Consider the following 19,453-nt stretch of genomic DNA (forward strand, 5'->3'; position numbering starts at 1 on the left):
AGTTAAACTGTCATGTGGTTGGTTTTGACATTGGCTGTCATAAGGCCATTATAACTGTGTCATGAATATTTTTCGTGACCTCAACTACAGTGGTACAAATTGAATTTGTCATTAAATAGTTATAATGGCTTCATGACAGCCAATGTCAAAACCAACCACCTGACAGTTTAATGTAATGTTAACCAATAAAGCTAAGTGGTTTCTTAAGTTTGATAATTAATCTGCTATGTCATGTTTATGACAGGTTGTGTTGTTTTAGTAATGTCAAGTTGTCATGACAAAGACACTGACAGGTTATGATGTATTGGTTTATGTCAAGGTGTCATAACAAAGACATCTCAAACAATGTCATATTTGCATTAAAAATCTCATAATTGAGCGAATGACACTTAATGACAGTTGTCACAAACATGCATAAAACTTCCTTCATATTCATAACATGTGTCATGTCATGATTATGAAGGTGTCATGTTAGTCTTATGCACACCCCTTCAAGTAAAGTGTTACCCAAAAATGTAACAAGCAATTAAGTATCATGGTACATAAACATTTCAATAATTCAACTGGTATAGCCTAGTATAGTATATGGATCGGTAAGATTTTTTAATGTTTTTTTTTTTTTAAATAAGTCTCATATGCTCACCAAAGATGCATTTATTTGATCAAAAATACAGTAATATTGTGAATTATTATTATTTAAAATAACTGTTTTCTATTTTAATATATTTAAAAATGTATTCCTGTGATGACAAAGCTGAATTTTCAGCATAATTACTTCAGTCTTCGGATTTAAATCCTTCAGAAGTCATTTTAACATGCTGATTTGCAGCTCAAGAAACCTTTCATATTATTATCAATGTTGATAATATTTTAGTAAAAACAGTGATAATTTTTTTGAGGACTCTTGATTAATAGAAAGTTAGAAAGAACAGTATTAAGAACACTATTTTTAAATTGTAATAATGTTTCACAATATTACTGTTTTTTACTGTATTTTTAATTCAATAAATGCAGCCTTGGTTAGCATAACAGACTCTTTTCAAAAACATAAAAAAATCTTAACTTAAATTTTAACTTAACTTAAAGCTGCAGTCCGTAGCTTTTCCTCTTTGTCGCCATCTCTCTGTTCGAAATCTGTAACTGCAGTGATTCGCAGAATTATCAACTTTACGTGGGTTGTAAATCGGCATGAAACAGCGCGGATGAACACAGTGTTTTGAGGCGAGTGGTGCTGTCAGTCACCGCGCTGTGTGGATACTGTTATACAGAATCACAGATTCACTTTTTGAAAGTTTGACCAACATAAGAATTTTCATAAGAAAATGTCTTCTGAACAAGTAAGTAACATCCATTTTTGTTCTGACCAACTAAGGGGGAAAAAGCATTCGACATGATAAGCTTCGTTAGATTTAATCAACGCGATTTACAGCAACCGTGCAAATTATAGCCTACTTTGTTCTCAAATTGTCCATGTTAACAACATCACATCAGCATTGCGTGACTAATGTTAAATTTAATGTGTTTTATGGTTACCTGTGTAGTTCAGAATTCATATTCTCCATAATAGCAAAACGAGAAAGGCACAACAAAGGAAACTCCATAACTGTGTGAATTAAGAAAACGTACTGTTACACGATTGAACTATTGAAATGTCTTAACTTACTTGTTCAGCAGAAAAAAGCCGTCTCTTCTTCCGTTTTGAACCCCTTCAAAACACGGAGTTCACGCACTTTTCAAAAGCCCCGCTGATGTTTAAATCCATTGTGTTCGCATGAGACGGTTTCTTTCTCTTTCTCTAGCCACCTTAAATCCAAAGTACGAAGTCTTTTGGGTTTTATAACTGGTTAATCTCCAGTTGACACTGATGATTGTTGTTTGGATCTTTCTGGATGCCATAAGTTTAATTATGTATTGTAAAGTGCTGCAAGAAAAGCCTATACATCTAAACATCTCGTCACGCGCAGTATAGCCGGCTAGCCGAAACTCCTTCTTTATGTATACGGGTGTGACGTAATGACGCAAAGACATGCTCGAATTTCCCGCGGAAACCCACCAGTACCACTGGAATTAAAATCATTATTACAAGCTAACCGTTTTGAATCTAGCTATGGCAAGCAGATAGTTTTGACCACTGGCAGAATAAGTTTTTTTTAATATAATTATTTTGGATTATTTTTAACTTAAAAAAGTTACGGACTGGAGCTTTAAAGCTGCAGTCCATAACTTTTTTGGGTTAAAAATGATCCAAAATATTTTTTTGCGCAAGTACATAACCAGCCAGTGTTCAAAACTATCTGCTTTCCATAGCTCGATTCAAAACGGTAAGCTTATTATAATGTTTTTAATTCCAGTGGTGCTGGTGGATTTCCGCGGGAAATTCGAGCATGTCTTTGCGTCATTACGTCACATCTGTACACATGTCAAGTCAAGTCAAGTCACCTTTATTTATATAGCGCTTTTTACAATACAGATTGTATCAAAGCGCTTCACAGTGATAACATGAAAACAATATAACAAAAACAATATAACAATATAACAAAGTTTGTTTCTAAAAGAAATTGCGTCAACGTCCACCTTAAGTAAGGCAGATCAATAATATTATTGAATATTAAATGTTAAATGTCCCCAACTAAGCAAGCCAAAATCCAAGGCAACAGTGGCAAGGAACCAAAACTCCATCAGGTGACAGAATGGAGAAAAAAACCTTGGGAGAAACCAGACTCAGTCGGGGGGCCAGTTCTCCTCTGGCCAACGGAAGAACAGTGCATGATTCGGGCAGCATTACAAGTCAGATTGGATCGGAACATTTAGAGTATTTTTTGGAAGTCCAAGTATGCACGCCGGTCTTAAGACGAGTTGTTGAGGATCAGTGCCGTCCACCATAGAGAGTCCATATCGCCCGTGTTGAGTCGTCACTTCATAGGCTTTGTGATTGGAGCATCTGAAGTCTCCGTGAGAGGCTGGATACAAACTGGAGCTGACGAACGCCATTTTCTCGGGACTCGCGTCCCGAGATAACAGCAGAAAAGCAAAGGGAAAATAATTAGCGTAGCTGCTGTTCATAATGATGATTTCCATAACACAGGCGTAAAAGACAAAACATGAAGACAGTGACTCTTGCGTCCCAAAATCACCCCCCTCCGTCCCCCACTCAACTCAGCCCAGCTTACTGACCTCTACGTCCCTCCTGCTGCTGAGACCTAACCACAATCTCACAATCTCTCCGCAACCCAACCATACGCGCCAACCCGTTGACTAAGGCTGTCGAGCCCCACTGGTGCGTGAATAGGCAGTTTCAGTGGACAACGGTTCCGTATGGCATACTACCTACCGCAAAACACAATATCTGCCCAACCACCCGTCATTCACGCAATATACACAGGAACGTAATGACTGCAAATACTATGCAACCTATACAGATAACCTACAGTCTCTTCAAGTTTTATAGTATTAAATGCATTTGATCTGATTCAGCAGTATAATAAAAGGTAAGCATTATGTAAATGCTTGGCTAAAAAGATGCGTCTTTAATCTAGTTTTAAACTGGGACAGCGAGTCAGAGCCTCGAACAATATCAGGAAGGCTATTCCAGAGTTTAGGAGCTAAATGTGAGAACGCCCTCCCTCCTTTAGTGGACTTAGATATCCTAGGAATGACTAGAAGCCTCGAATTTAGTGATCTTAAAGAACGCGATGGATTGTAGGGCGATAGAAGGTCCATTAAATACACAGGAGCTAAACCATTTAGGGCTTTATAGGTCAGTAGTAGTACTTTGTAATTGATACGGAACTTGATAGGTAACCAGTGCAGAGATGATAGAATCGGTGTTATATGATCATATTTTCTTGACCTAGTAAGAACTCTAGCGGCTGCATTTTGCACTAACTGTAGCTTGTTTATTGAGGATGCAGGACAACCGGCTAATAAAGCATTACAGTAATCTAGTCTCGAGGTCATGAATGCATGAACTAACTTTTCTGCATCGGAAACAGATAGCATGTTACGTAATTTAGCAATGTTTCTAAGATGGAAAAAGGCCGTTCTTGTAACATATGAAATATGATTTTCGAAAGACAAGTTGTGGTCTAGTATAACTCCCAGGTCTTTTACCGTAGAGGATAAAGTAACAGGACATCCTTCTATATTAAAGTTGTATTGTAAGTGGTTTTGTGGATAGTTTTTTGGACCAACAAGTAATACCTCAGTTTTATCTGGATTTAGTAGCAGGAAATTATGCGTCATCCAGCATTTTATATCTTTAAGACACTCTGTCAATTTTGATGAGTTAGTGTTTTCATCTGGCAGTGATGAAATATATAATTGAGTGTCATCAGCATAACAGTGGAAATTAATTCCATGTTTTCTTATAATATTACCAAGTGGCAGCATATATATTGAGAATAGCAGAGGGCCTAACACCGATCCTTGCGGCACTCCATAGTCTACTGACGTTATCTTCGATTTTTCCCCATTTAAACAAACAGAATGGTAACGGTCTGATAAATACGATCTGAACCAGCTTAATGCCTGTCCCTGAACACCAGTGTAGTTTTGTAGTCGATCCAAGAGTATTTTATGATCGATAGTGTCAAACGCAGCACTAAGATCGAGTAGAACTAGTATTGAGATACAGCCTTGGTCAGAAGCTAAAAGTAAATCATTTGTAATTTTAACTAGCGCAGTTTCTGTGCTATGATGCGGTCTGAATCCTGACTGAAATTTTTCATATATCTCATTTTCTTGCATGAAAGAGCACAATTGAGCGGACACAGTCTTTTCTAGTATTTTAGACATAAATGGGAGATTTGAAATCGGTCTGTAATTTGCTAAGTTATTTGGATCTAATTGCGGTTTCTTAATGAGAGGTTTTATTACTGCCAGCTTGAAGGTGGTCACATAAAGAAGGTGTCTCGGCTAGTAGGCTATATTGCGTGTGAGGATGTTTGCAGGTGGAGATTTATAGCCTTTTCTCACAGCACTTGATATAATTAAACTTATCAATTTGATGGCGGATCCAGAAAGTTTCAAACAACAATCACCAGTGACAACTGGAGATTCACCCATTGTAAAATGCAAAAGACTTCGGACTTCGGATTGGCTACAGAAAAAAAGAGATTGCAACCGGGCCCATGCGAAAACAAGGATAAACATCGGAAGGGCATTAAATGTAGTCACGCAATGCTGATGTTGTTAACATTAACAATTTGAGAACAAAGTATAATTTGCACGGTTTGACGTGATATGATAAGCAATCGTTAGATTTAATCAGCACAATTTACTGCAATGCTTTTTTCGCCTTAGTTGGTCAGAACAAAAGTGGATGTTACTTACTTGTTCAGATGACATTTTCCAGTGAAAATTCTTATTTTGGCCATACTTCCAAAAAGTAGAATTTGTGATTCCAGATGAGCCGTAGCCTGACTTCGTCATTCTCATATTCTAGTCAGAATGTGAGTCTGATACTGCTCCATAGGGCTTTGATTATGAGGCGTGTCTTAACCGAACCAGGAAAAAAAAAAAACCTGCACTCAATTGTATAGACCTACAACCAATCAGAGCAACGCAGTGAGTGACGTATGTTGAGCTACTACGCATAGTCGTCAACAGAACTCAACTGCACGCAGGCTGGAAGAAGTAATAAAATAATGAGTGTTGATTCTTTTACTTGGTCCTCCATGAGTGCGAACAAAGGAGAAACCACAACGACCACAGGGCTTTCATTGCGTCCCATCTTCTTAGCGACCATCGGAGCCAGCTGATAAATTAAACATTTGCCGAATCCCATAGGAAGGACGGCAAACACATCTTGCCGATCGACAAATGCCTTGATTGCAGTTCTCTGTTCGTCTTTTAAAATTAATGCGCTGTTGATTTCTTTTACAACAGACGCGATAGCGGAATCTATACATCTCAATTCTCCAGCTGCAGTCAACTTTGAGGGAAACCAGTTCAACATTCAAACCAAGTGCTCTTTGATAACGTGATGATTACGTAACTGCAGATCATCTGTCCATCATCGTATAAAGCCCGCCCTGGCAATTTGATTGGCCCGACGATTTCTGAACCGATCATAATTACTCCTCAATGGATCGAGTCCAGACCGAACTTCCCGACCAAAAAATGTTGTGGGCGGGGTTCGGGCTGGCATCCAGGCTATGACAGCCGCACATTCTCCTCAAAACATTGGCACAACCCACGACACACAACCCACGTAAAGTTGATAATTCCACGAATAACTGCAATTGCAGATTTCAAACATAGCAACAAAGAAGAAAAACTACGGACTGCAGCTTTAAATATAACTTAATCTTAAATATCAAATATAACATTATTGACTGGTTTATCTTTGTGGGTTAAATTCCCCTTCTATTCTTGTGCAGAGCTTTTTAAGGTTATTTGTCAAAGTATACTGCTTGATTGTTGAGTGGGCTGTTAGCCAAGCCAAATGAACATGCTTCTCTAAATATGGTTGGAATTTCCAGAGAGAAGAATTTTAGCTCCATTTATGAGCACAGTGCACAAACCATTTATACAGAATGGTTTGTTGAACTGGATGATAAAATAACTTCTACATGAATTAAGTTCACCCAGGGTGATCTAGTTTTTGTTTTTATTCAAGCACACTTTAAAGACCCACAAAAAAGTGTTCTGGAAAAATACATTAATCTTCATGTCCTTGTTGATATGTACAGTAACACCAATGTGGGGCCTTTGACTTCATTGTAGGGTAAGAAATGAAATGTCACTGAAAGTGCAAAAAATGCTCCATTTATTTAATCATTTTAATTTGTAATTAATATAGCACTATATTCTATATAGTTATGGCTGTAGGGTCAGTGACGAGGGTATTGAATGCACATTAATATAAAGTGTGTTTAGAAAACAACAACAAAAACAACAACAAAGAATTCATTGATTACATTAAATCCACAGTAGTGTTATAGCAGAGTTTAGAGAAGTTATCTTGTGCATAATTTACATATAGGCCTACTATAGTATTTGGTGTTGACTTCATTTTAATAATTAGCAGTCTTTATTGTTTAGATTAAGAATTTATTAATTAATTGATTCCATTAAAGCATCTCACATTAACATTTCATATGGTGTACAAGCACACATGCATTCCCTCTCACTGGATACATCTGTTTTTCAGCCTCATAATGTACAAACAGGCATTTGGTTGTAGTTTTTGCTCTGCTAGCTGATGTGTGTCTATGGTCTCATAGTCTGTCTGTCTGCCTCTCTTCAGGAGTGTCTGATACATCTAACTACCCTCTCAGTCCCCGTGTTGTTTTGTTTGGTACGTAGTTTTCTGACTGTCTGTTTGTCCTCCTATTGATGTGTTTGCACATTTACAGCAATTTTCTTTGCATGTTTTGTTATTTCAACACTTTAAATCACCATACAACAAGCATGATACAACAACAACTTGCAAGCAGGCTATATAACGTTTCTGTATGCGTGAAACATATGGATGACGCACTGCTCTTGACTTCCCCTTCCATTTCCAGAATATTTAGATTTTAGTCTGACTTATGCATATCATGACATTTTATAAAGACAAATGATTGTTTTAGTCTGACTAAAATCTAAGTTTTAAAGTGTATGTAAATGTTTGTGCTGTAAATACAGCCAAAGTCATTTGCTCATAACATCCTGTTGTAGATGCAACTCTGTAATTATCTGTACATATTCCCTTTGTTTGCTTTGACAGTTTTTAGAATTTAAGTTAGACACAACAACAATACCTCCTTTCTTGCTTTTCATAGATGCACCATAGACAAACTTCTTTTCAACACTGAAGTTGGTTGTATTATACAGCAAACTATCAAGTTGGAAATCATACAAATAATAATACAAAAAACTTCTCAAGCAATATATAATTTGATATATATATATATATATATATTGTCACGGGGTGAAGAATCACTCAACAAGGCAGGCTTTGTGAAAAGGCCCCGGAGGGTGGATTTATTTACAATCAAACAAAGGCTGGTGAAAGAAGGTAAGCCGGTGCGTGGTGGCTGGTGCTTTAAGTGCTCTTCAGTGTTCAATCCAAACGAAAGTGGGTGTCCAAAACGTGTTCCAAAACGATGGGCTGTCGGTCACTCGCTGCTTTCTGGGGAGAACAGAGAGAAAGGTTAGACCAGCGCTTTCATTCAGTTCGAGACTAGCGTCTGTCTGTTTGCTGAGCATGTGCTGCTTATGTGGCTGTGGGCTGATTGGGAGCAGCTGTGACCGATCAGCCGGCGATGAGGACGTGCAGGTGTTTTGTGTTGGTTGCCAGGGCGACGCTGCTTTCTCTGAGGACGCTCGTCACATTCCCCCCCCCTAAGCGTCGTTCTGGTCCTGTGAACGAATGGAGATAGCAGGGGTGAAGTAAGGGGAGGGTGGGGAATGACCCCTGACAGACCTGCATAAGCTGTCCAGATCCGTGAGAGGCCATGGGCGTTCGCGTTGGCGGCCCCGGCCCGATGTCGTACCTCAAAGTGGAAGTCCTGTAGCGCTAGGAACCAGCGAGTCACCCTGGCGTTGGTGTCCTTGGCACGGGCCATCCATTGTAGGGGTGCGTGGTCTGTGACCAGGGTGAACTTGCGGCCTAGGAGGTAGTACCGGAGCTCCACGACTGCCCACTTGATAGCCAGGGCTTCCTTCTCCACGGCGGCGTACTTCCTCTCGGCCGGGGACAGCTTCCTGCTGATGTAAATGATCGGATGCTCCTCACCTCCCTGAATTTGGGACAGGACGGCTCCCAGTCCTGTGTCGGAGGCATCCGTCTGCAACAGAAAGGGGCAGCTGAAGTCGGGAGCACGGAGTACTGGTGAGGACGTAAGCGCTGCTTTGACCTGGGCGAAGGCCTCCTCGACCGATGGGGTCCAGCATACTTTCTCCGGCTGCCCCTTTCTGGTCAGGTCTGTCAGGGGGGCGGCTAAAGAGGAGAAGTTGGGGATAAAACATCGGTAATAACCCGCCAACCCCAAGAAGGCTCGTACCTGGGTCTTCGTCCGGGGTCTCGGGGCGGAGTGGATGGCCTCTACTTTCTTTTCCTGCGGCCGTATGAGGCCTCGTCCGACTTGGAAGCCCAGGTACTTGGCCTCGGAGAGGGCTAGGTGGCATTTGCGGGGATTGGCGGTGAGTCCAGCCCGCCGGAGCTCTGAGAGCACCCTCCGCAGACGATCCAAATGTTCCTCCCATGCCTCGGAGTGGATCACCACATCATCTATGTAGGCGGCTGCGTATGCCTGGTGGGGCCGCAGGAGGATGTCCATCATTCTCTGGAACGTCGCAGGGGCCCCGTGCAGGCCAAAGGGTAGAGTCCGGTACTGCCAGTGACCACTGGGAGTCGAGAAGGCAGTCTTCGGCTTAGCAGCTTCAGAGAGTGGTACCTGCCAATAGCCCTTGGTGAGGTCTAGGGTGCTGATGTACCGGGCCCTTCCGAGGCGGTCCAGCAGTTCGTCGACCCGAGGCATAGGGTACCCGTCGAATTCGGAGACTTCGTTCAGGTGGCGGAAGTCGTTACAAAAGCGGAGGGTGCCATCCGGCTTTGGGACCATCACAATGGGGCTGGACCACGGACTTCGGGATGGTTCAATTACCCCCAACTTCAGCATTTGTTGGATCTCTTCCTCAATAGCCTGCCGACGAGCTTCCGGAATACGGTAGGGCCGTTGCCTGACGATGACTCCTGGGGGTGTCTTGATGTCGTGCTGGATCACGCTGGTCTGCCCGGGCTGAGAAGAGAAAACATCCTGGAACTGACTGACCAGGTGCTGCAGCTCCACCTTCTGGGCAGCCGAGAGATGAGGGTTGACGTCAACAACCACGGGATCGGTGAGACTCAAGGCAGCCATCTGGTCCCGCGTCCCCACCCACTTCTTCAGGAGGTTGACATGGTAGAGTTGCTCCGCCTGCCGTCGACCAGGTTGCCTCAGCCGGTACGTGACTGGTCCAATCCTTTCCACCACCGTATATGGCCCTTTCCAGGAGGCCAGGAACTTGCAGGCGGAGCTGGGGACCAGGACCATGACGCGGTCTCCGGGCTGGAATTCCCGTGGTTGGGCTGCCCTGTTGTAGTGGCGTTGCTGCGCTTGCTGGGCCTTGCTGAGGTGTTCCCGGACCAATGGCATCACTCGATCGATCCGTTCTCTCATCTGTCGAACATGTTCGATGATAGTGCGATGAGGGCCAGGCTGCTGCTCCCAAGCTTCCCTGGCGACGTCCAGGAGCCCACGTGGTTGACGGCCGAACAGGAGCTCAAAGGGGGTGAAGCCAGTTGAGGCCTGGGGAACTTCGCGGATCCCCAAAGAGCACGTAGGGGATCATAAGGTCCCAATCCCGCTTATCCTCCGCCGTCACTCGTCTAAGCATCTGCTTGAGGGTCTGGTTGAATCTCTCCACAAGTCCGTCCGTCTGAGGGTGGTAGACTGTGGTCCTCAACTGCTTCACCCGTAGCAGCCTGCAGAGATCCGCCATCAGCCGGGACATGAACGGGGTCCCCTGGTCAGTCAGGATCTCCGAGGGGAGGCCGACCCGGCTGGCCATCAGAAACAGCTCCTGGGCAATGGACTTCGCGGTGGCCTTACGCAGGGGAACTGCTTCTGGGTACCGGGTGGCATAGTCGACGATTACCAGGATGTGTTCGTGTCCCCGGGCAGACTTTGGCAACGGCCCCACTATGTCCATTCCAATCCGCTCGAAGGGCACTTCGATGATCGGCAACGGGATGAGCGGGCTGGGGGGTGGGGTCCTGGGCGACGTGACCTGGCAGGCCGGGCAGGCTTGGCAGAACCGCTTCACTTCGGCCTCTAGGCCCGGCCAGAGGAAGCGGTCACGGATGCGCTGAGTGGTGTTGGCTGCCCCGAGGTGACCTGCCATGGGATGGGAATGTGCCAGCTCCAGGATGGTTTCGGTCTTAGCTCGGGGTACAACCAGCAATTTCTTCTCCTCCCCCCTCCGCTGAGCGACACAGTACAACAGGCCATTCTCAACGACAAAATGCGGGAGAGGATGGGGCCGTGGGAGGACGTCTTTTCCATCAACGACTCGCACCTGAGCCCAACAATGCTTGAGCCGATCGTCCTCCCGCTGTTCCTTAGCAAAGGAGCCACCTCCAGCAGCCTGTTGATATACATCATAAAACAGATTAGTCATCTGGGAGGGGGACTCACCATCTCTCCCGCTGTCGGAGGCGAGCAGGGCCGGTCGGCGGCGGGGTCCACGAGGCCGTCTCCGTCTTTGACGGTTCCCCTCTGGGCTGGCAGGCTGAGTAGCGGCGGTGAGCAGTCTGTCGAAGCCGGGCCAATCCCTCCCAAGCAGTACGGCTACCGGCAGGTCCTTCACCAGGCCAGCCTCCACCGGCCAGGTGCCTTGGGGTGACGAGATAGTGATTCTACGGGACGGTACTTGGCGAGTGTCTCCGTGCACGCAGGTAATCGGCAGGAAGTTCTTCTGGCCGCTTCGGGGGGCGCACAACCGCGACTGGATTAGGGTGACCGCACTGCCTGAGTCCAGCAGGGCCCGGAAACGTTTCCCTTCCACCATCACATCTGCTTCGGGGGCTCCCGATGGTACATGCTGGTGGACGATGCAACCTGCCAACCACGCTCGCGGGGGTGACGGTGGTTCAGCGCTGGGCATGGGCTCATCTCGCGGTGGGGGAACCGTCGGCCTGCTGACTGGTCGTGGGGTCCCTTCGAGCGGGCGTCGCTCCTGGACCACCCTCCGGGGAAATGGCGGCGCTCGGTCCCCAGCCTCGCGGTGATGGATGGCATCCGCCAGTTCGATCGCCTCCACGAGTTCCAGGGTGTTGGTAGGATTCCTCATCCCAACCGCTTGTCGATGTGCGCGGGGTAGAGCGCGGAGGAGGCGATCGACCACCACTCGTTCCGCTACCTGAGCTGCGGTGGGGTTCCCTTCCAAGAGCCAGTGATGAGCAATGCGGCTGAGCTCGGCTGCTTGGGCACGGGCTGGCAAGCGGGGCTTGAACTCCCATTCCTGAAACTGCTGGGCGGCGCAGATGGATGAGAGGCCGAGCCTAGCCAAAATTTCCCGCTTGACTTCGTTATAGTCTTCGGCGGCCGCACGGGGAAGTGAGAAATAAGCCCGTTGGGCTTCTCCGGTGAGGAGGGGTGCCAGCGCACGTGCCCACTCGTCCTCGGGCCATGCCTCATACTGAGCGGTGGTTTCAAAGACCTGCAGGAAGGCTTCCACGTCATCATCAGCGGTCATCTTCGACAGCAGGCGGGTTGCTTGGGCGCGAGGATCAGGTAGCAGAACACGCTGGGCGGCGGAGGCACGAACGGCGGTGAGTTCTTCCTCCGTCCTGCCCTGGCAAGTGGCAAGATGTTCCACGATTTGTTGCTGGCGGATGCTCACTTCAGCGAGGCGTTGTAATATTTCCTCCATTGCGGGGACGAGCGCGCCACTTTCCGCCACCTGTAGTGCACAGACAAAAAAAAAGGAAAAAATTAGGGGTTGGGGCGGTGAACTTGTTGGTGATTCTTCATGAACTTGCCCGCATTCTCCACCACTGTCACGGGGTGAAGAATCACTCAACAAGGCAGGCTTTGTGAAAAGGCCCCGGAGGGTGGATTTATTTACAATCAAACAAAGGCTGGTGAAAGAAGGTAAGCCGGTGCGTGGTGGCTGGTGCTTTAAGTGCTCTTCAGTGTTCAATCCAAACGAAAGTGGGTGTCCAAAACGTGTTCCAAAACGATGGGCTGTCGGTCACTCGCTGCTTTCTGGGGAGAACAGAGAGAAAGGTTAGACCAGCGCTTTCATTCAGTTCGAGACTAGCGTCTGTCTGTTTGCTGAGCATGTGCTGCTTATGTGGCTGTGGGCTGATTGGGAGCAGCTGTGACCGATCAGCCGGCGATGAGGACGTGCAGGTGTTTTGTGTTGGTTGCCAGGGCGACGCTGCTTTCTCTGAGGACGCTCGTCACAATATATACACACACACACACACACACACACACACTACCAGTCAAAAGTTGGATCGGTACATTTTTTTTAATGGTTTTAAAAGAAGTCTCTTCTGCTCACCACGGCTGCATTTTATTTGACAGTAATTTTGTGAAATATTATTACCATTTAAAACAGCTTTTTTAAATTAGTTTTCTATGTGAAAATATAGTAAAGTGTAATTTATTCCTGTGATCAAAGCTGAATTTTCAGCATCATCACTCCAGTCTTCAGTGTCATGCATGATTCTTCAGAAATCATTCTAATGATGATTTGCTGCTCAAGAAATATTTCTCATTATTATCAATGTTGAAAACAGTTATTTACATTTTTATTTACATTTACATTTATTCATTTAGTAGACGCTTTTATCCAAAGCGACTTACAAATGAGAACAACAGAAGCAGTTAAACTAACAGTAGGACAACAATATGCAAGTGCTATGACCCCTCTTAGTTTAATCTAACGCAGTCCATGTAAAATATATATATATATATATATATATATATATATATTTTTTTTTTTAAATAGAATAGAAGAGAAAGAGAAAGTGTTAGTATTACTGGATCAAGTGCTGCCGAAAAAGATGCGTCTTCAGCAGTTTCTTGAAAGTTGAAAAGTTGAAAGTTCTTGAAAGCTCTGGTTGAGTTAGGCAGATAATTCCACCAGCAGGGAACAGTCATGATAAAGGTCAGAGAAAGAGATTTTGTGCCTCTTTGACATGGTACCAAACGACGACATTCGCTTGCAGAGCGCAAGTTTCTGGATGGCACATGAGTCTGAAGTAATGAGTTTAGGTCAAAGAGAGCAGAACCAGTGGTTGTTCTGTAGGCAAACGTCAGTGACTTGAATTTAATGCGAGCGGCAACTGGCAACCACTGCAATTTTGTGAGGAGAGGAGTGACGTGTGCTCTCTTTGGATCATTAAAGACCACTCTGGCGGCAGCATTCTGGATCAGTTGTAGAGGTTTGACAGAGCAAGCTGGAAGACCAGCCAGGAGAGCATTACAATAGTCCAGTCTGGATAGAACAAGCGCTTGGACAAGGAGTTGTGTAGCATGCTCTGTTAGGAAGGACCTGATCCTCCTAATGTTGTGCAAGGCAAATCTACATGACCGGGCAGTTCTAGCAATGTGGTCTGTGAAGTTCAATTGATCATCAATGAATGAATTGATGGAGTTATGGATGACGAGCCTAGCTGAATGGAGAAGTTGTGATGAAGTGTTGGGTTGGCCGGGACCACAAGTAGCTCTGTCTTCGCAAGGTTTAGTTGAAGGTGGTGGTCCTTCATCCAGCCAGAAATGTCTGTCAGGCAGGCTTAGATACGAGCAGCTATACCGATCGTCAGGCTGGAATGAGAGGTAGAGTTGTGTGTCATGAGCGTAGCAGTGATGGGAAAAGCCATGTTTCTGAATCACAGATCTTAGTGATGTCACGTAGATGGAAAAGAGAAGTGGTCCAAGCACTGAGCCCTGAGGCACCCCAGTAGCTAGATGTTGGGTTTTAGACACCAGTCCCCTCCATGACACCCTAAAGGACCTACCTGAGAGGTAAGACTTGAACCATTGGAGTGCAGCTCCCAAGATGCCCTTCATCTTTACGATTGACAGGATCTGGTGGATCTGGTGGTTAACTGTGTCAAAGGCAGCAGACAGATCCAGATGAGAACTGAGGATTTTGCCAGTCTCAGAGCTTCAATTACTGAGAGCAGAGCAGTCTCAGTTGAGTGTCCGCTCACTTTATACAACAATCACTTAGCGCGTTTCCATTACAGATTTGCGCAAAACTTTTGCGATTTTTTCTAAATGTCGATAAAAAACTATTGCGAAATGACGGCGTTTCCATTTACTGATGTTATGCGACTACAACGTCCTTTTTTCCCTCTCGCGATAAGTCATTTAAACATCAACGGGTAGGTTTATAGCCTATATCCCTAAATCACAGCCACCACCACAATAGACATTATTATTAATAGAAGGAGACGTGGTGTGTTATCCAAGCATTAATGGCAGGGAAAGACCCGTATACTGCGAACGGCATAAGGAGTTTCTGGGTGTTTCTCCCTCATTTCTGCTCCGAGGTCTGATTGTGGCATTTCTTTGAGGTTTAGAATCCAGTATTCCTGTAGCCTATTGTTTCTTTTATGAATTTAATAAAGAACTCTGTCCAAAGTACAAACGGTCAGTGTACATTTGTGTCCATTCGTTTTTCCTTATTTAACCCGTATTGCAAAACGTAAAATGAACGGTGGTTGTTTTTTTTAAATGCAAAGTTGAACACCAATTTTTTTTAAATTTGAACTGTACACAAATGCTGCGCAAAAAAAAAAAAAGACTAAATTTAAGATGTTTGTTTATGACTTTTTGCCCCTTTATTAAACATTTAAAATATTCATAACTTAATACAAAAAAAAGAAGTAGATTTTAATGGTTTTCTAAGGCCAAATTAGAACCTGAAAATTACATTTTTCCCGCAGTGCTGAATGAGAAGAGCCATATTTAGGCCTATGTCTCTGGAACCACAGCCTACAGAAAGGTGTCTTTAGGTGAGTTATAGGCTAATGACAATAAATGTGTCTGAAAGAATAACGAGGCATTTTAATTTTATTAATAAACTATTGTTTTCTAAATTAGTGTCGGCTAAAAACATATCTCCATCTCCGCTGAGGCGCGCCGCGCGAATGCACCTTTAGAGAGAAATGCACCTTTCATACGGATTACATAATCAGAAGGTATTAGCTTTCGATTCGAATTTGTTCGTTTTAAAGTGGAAATTTCAAGCTTTAGCCTACATAGGCTATACTTTGTTTCAGTTCTCGCGCTACAGTTCACGGAGATCATGAAAGCGCGCATGATTGTTTTCTTTTATTTTACAAAAGCACAACGTTTTCTTGTTATTGTGAGTTTACACAAATAAAAGCATAGTTGCGCGAATAATGTATTATTATTTTCTGTATGACCAGAAATTATAGAGTATTTTAAGTTGTTTCCACTGTTGATAGGAAAACGCAAGTGTTCGCGCCCGCGTCTCCCTGCCTGCAGCGCGCTCCACACTCTGCACAAACACTTGGATATGCGTCAAAATCTTGTGTTTATTTGTGATAATCTTAGCCCTGTATTATTATTGTCAAACCATTATGAATGACATTTGACTAATTGCTTTGTTCCTTTTTTTTTGGATAAAAGCATCTTCTAAATATGTAGCCTAATAAATGTTATAATAAGGATTATAATTATTAGCCTATTATTATTTGCGTATACCACGGACCCCAAACACACCGCGTATTCTAAGTCAGGTGACTGTAAATGCGCAAAAACTGTTTCCATTGCAGTTTTGCGAAATATTCCTTTTTCGAATTGCCTGAAAAACCTCCTCATGCGAGCGTAAAAACTTTTTTGCGATAAATGGGAGTTTTTGCGAAATTGACGTGTTTCCATTGAGCGTAATTTCAATTCGCAATTTCAATTTGCGCAATTTGAAGGGTAATGGAAACGCGGCTAGTGACTGATTGTTGTATAAAGAGATTGTTCTGTGTAAGAAAGGAAGAGATCTGGTTGAAAACAACTCGTTCAAGTGTTTTCGCGATGAATGGAAGAAGCGATACCGGTCTGTAATTTTCCAGATGTGCTGGATTTAGAGTGGCTTTCTTAAGCAGTGGGGTTACCCGAGCCTGCTTAAAAGCTGTGGGAAAGGTACCAGTGTGAAGAGAGGTGTTTATGATGTGCGTGAGTGTGGGTACAACTGAGGAAGAAATGGCTTGAAGTAGATTACTGGGAATAGGATCAAGCGGACAGGTGGTAGGGCGCTTATTTCAGGATTCTTTGATGAATAGAAAGTTCAAAAGAACAGCATTTATCTGAAATAGAAAGCTTTTGTAACATTAAACACTGCCGTTCAAAAGTTTGGGGTCAGTAAGAATTTTTATTTTATTTTTGGGGGAAAGAAAATAAATCAATACTTTTATTCATCAAGGATGAATTAAATTGATTAAAAGTTCCAGTAAATACATTTATAATGTTACAAAATATTCTATTTGAAATAAATGCTGTTCTTTTGAACTTTCTATTCATCAAAGAATCCTGAAAACAATTTGTGCACAACTGTTTTCAACATTGATAATAATAATGAATGATTTTTGAGCATCAAATCCACATATTAGAATAATTTCTGAAGAATCATGTGACACTGAAGACTGGAGTAATGATGCTGAAAATTCAGCTTTGATCACAGGAATAAATTAAATTTTAAAATATATTAAAATAGAAAACAGTTATTCTAAATTGTCATAATATTTAACAATATTACTGTTTTTTTTTGTGTATTTTTAATAAAATAAATGCAGCCTTGGTGAACAGAAGATACTTCTTTTAAAAACATCAAAAATCTTACCAATCCAAAACTTTTGAAGTGTATATCAATCGATTAAAAAAGTAACTAATTAATCACATTTTTTTTCTGCAATTAATAACGATTTATTAATCGTTTTGATTACCCTAAAATTAAATTTTTTTAATACATTTTATATTGTAAAAATTTCACATTTAATCTCAAAATGAATGCAGAAAGAAAGTTATCATCTCCGTGTAAACTTAAAAACGTAAAATCTGTGAAAACAGCATGCATAGGCATATGCATATTACGTGTTTAGTCTATAGGTATAGAGATGTGTTTTTAGTCTAGATTTAAACTGACAGAGTGTGTCTGCTTCCCGGACAATGTTAGGAAGACTGTTCCCAAGTTTAAGTGCTAGTAAATAGGAAAAGGTGTCACGGAGTCAACAGAGCCATCACTTCCGCCCACTGCACCTGATCACTACAATCCGCCTAACCGATCACAGTCACCTGAATTCTAATCACCTGCACCTGCACGTCATGATTACACTCCCTATATCAGCCACCACTTCCTTCACTTCAGTGTCTGGTCTCGTCTCGTCAGGACCCAAGACTGCTCACCCATGCTACCAGCTACCGCTGTACTTACCTTTTGTTCTTCGTTGTCTCTGTTCATCGTCGTCATCCTGATTATCACCACCATCATCATCATTATCAAGGACAATCCTCTGATTCAGCTAAGTTCTCACCATTATCAGCATTTCCTGTCATCGATCATCTCTACCAGCTTTGCTCACTCTGCATTTAAATGAAAGTTTGTTTGTTACACTTTCACCTTGTCTGCCTTCTTATGGATGTGACAGAAGACCAGACCACCAACATGCAGAGCACGAGCGCCGCTGCCACGGATTCCTTCGCTGAATTGGTGAACGCTGTTCGTCATGCACTTCCTCCACCACCCACCTCTTCTTCACCTGCTGCCTCTGCCAGTCCCATGGCCCGACCTGCGACATACAGCGGCGAGGCGGAGGATTGCAGCGGGTTTATTCTACAGTGAAATATACATTTCGAGATGCAACCTCACCTCTACACCACCTATCGAGCACGCATTGCGTTTATGATATCTCTTCCCTCCGGTCGTGCTCTTCAGTGGGCTCAATCGCTATGGCAAGCCGATGTTCCCGTTACCAAGTCATTGTCAGCATTCTTTACACACTTCAAAGAAGTTTTTGGTCAAACCATTTCACAGCTATCCGTCCATGATCAACTTTTTCCCCTTCAACAAGGTAATCATTCGGTGAGTTCCTATGCCTTACAATTCCGTACACTCGCTGTGGCATGAACCTGCCCTCCTCACTGCCTATCGTCAAGGGTTAGATCCTAAGGTCCGACAATTAATGGTCATTCATTATGACAGTATGGGATTAGAGAACTTTATCCAGAAATCCATCCGAGTTGCTCAACACCATTCTGCTTGCTCTATATTCCAACCCACTTTGCATCCTCCGCCTCTGGTACCATCTGCCGCCCTTCCAACACCAGAACCCATGCAGATTGATGCTTACCATCTTACACCGATGGAAAAATCATCTGTGTTTATACTGTGGGGGAGAAGGACACATCATCTCCAACTGTCCTGTTCGACCTCCACGCCCAGCGGTGAGTACCATCCAACTTTCTCCAAGAATTGCATCTCTGATCCGTACCACAGTATATCTTGTGACATCCCGTTCAACTGTTTCAGCCCAAGCTCTCATCGATTCCGGCTCAGCGAGCAACTTCATCTCCCACAACTTCTACAAAGGCTCAATGTCAAGAGGAAACGCTGCTCCCAGAACCTAGAGATTCACACCATTTTGGGTAAGCCGCTGGGTCGTGGTTGCATCTGTTATTTCTCCCCCACCATGACGCTCCACATCGGTTGCTTGCATTCTGAAGAGATTTCTTTTTTGGTGTTGGAAGGATCCACCGTGGACATCATCCTGGGGTGCCCGTGGATGCTCCAACATAATCCACAGATCAACTGGAATTCCGGTGAGATTCTCCAGTGGGGCAAATCCTGTTACCAAGAATGCCTGTCTCCCGTGACTAAAGTTCCACGTCCTCCTTCTCATTTATGTTCTGATCCCTCGCTCGTCTTCTTGAATTCCACCACCATTAAG

General features: G+C 43.7%; 2 protein-coding genes across 4 annotated transcripts in view; both read left to right on the forward strand.

Moving 5' to 3' along the window:
• pkmyt1 (protein kinase, membrane associated tyrosine/threonine 1) overlaps positions 1-19,453 on the forward strand; it is a 176,143-nt gene that overhangs the window by 125,397 nt on the left and 31,293 nt on the right. The gene's annotated exons all lie outside the window — the stretch shown is intronic.
• LOC130087365 (transforming growth factor beta-1-induced transcript 1 protein-like) overlaps positions 1-19,453 on the forward strand; it is a 252,832-nt gene that overhangs the window by 1,010 nt on the left and 232,369 nt on the right. For 2 of the 3 annotated variants that reach the window (XM_056253640.1, XM_056253642.1), the window contains exon 2: positions 7,250-7,300. The exons of the other annotated variant lie outside the window; for it this stretch is intronic. In XM_056253640.1, the coding sequence (XP_056109615.1) occupies positions 7,250-7,300 (51 nt within the window). The remainder of the gene's footprint in view (positions 1-7,249; positions 7,301-19,453) is intronic. 3 annotated transcript variants of the gene reach the window in all.

Source organism: Rhinichthys klamathensis, unplaced genomic scaffold (assembly GCF_029890125.1).
Source record: "Rhinichthys klamathensis goyatoka isolate OS25496 unplaced genomic scaffold, OSU_Roscu_1.1 h1tg000108l_1, whole genome shotgun sequence".
Taxonomy (NCBI): Eukaryota; Metazoa; Chordata; class Actinopteri; order Cypriniformes; family Leuciscidae; genus Rhinichthys; species Rhinichthys klamathensis.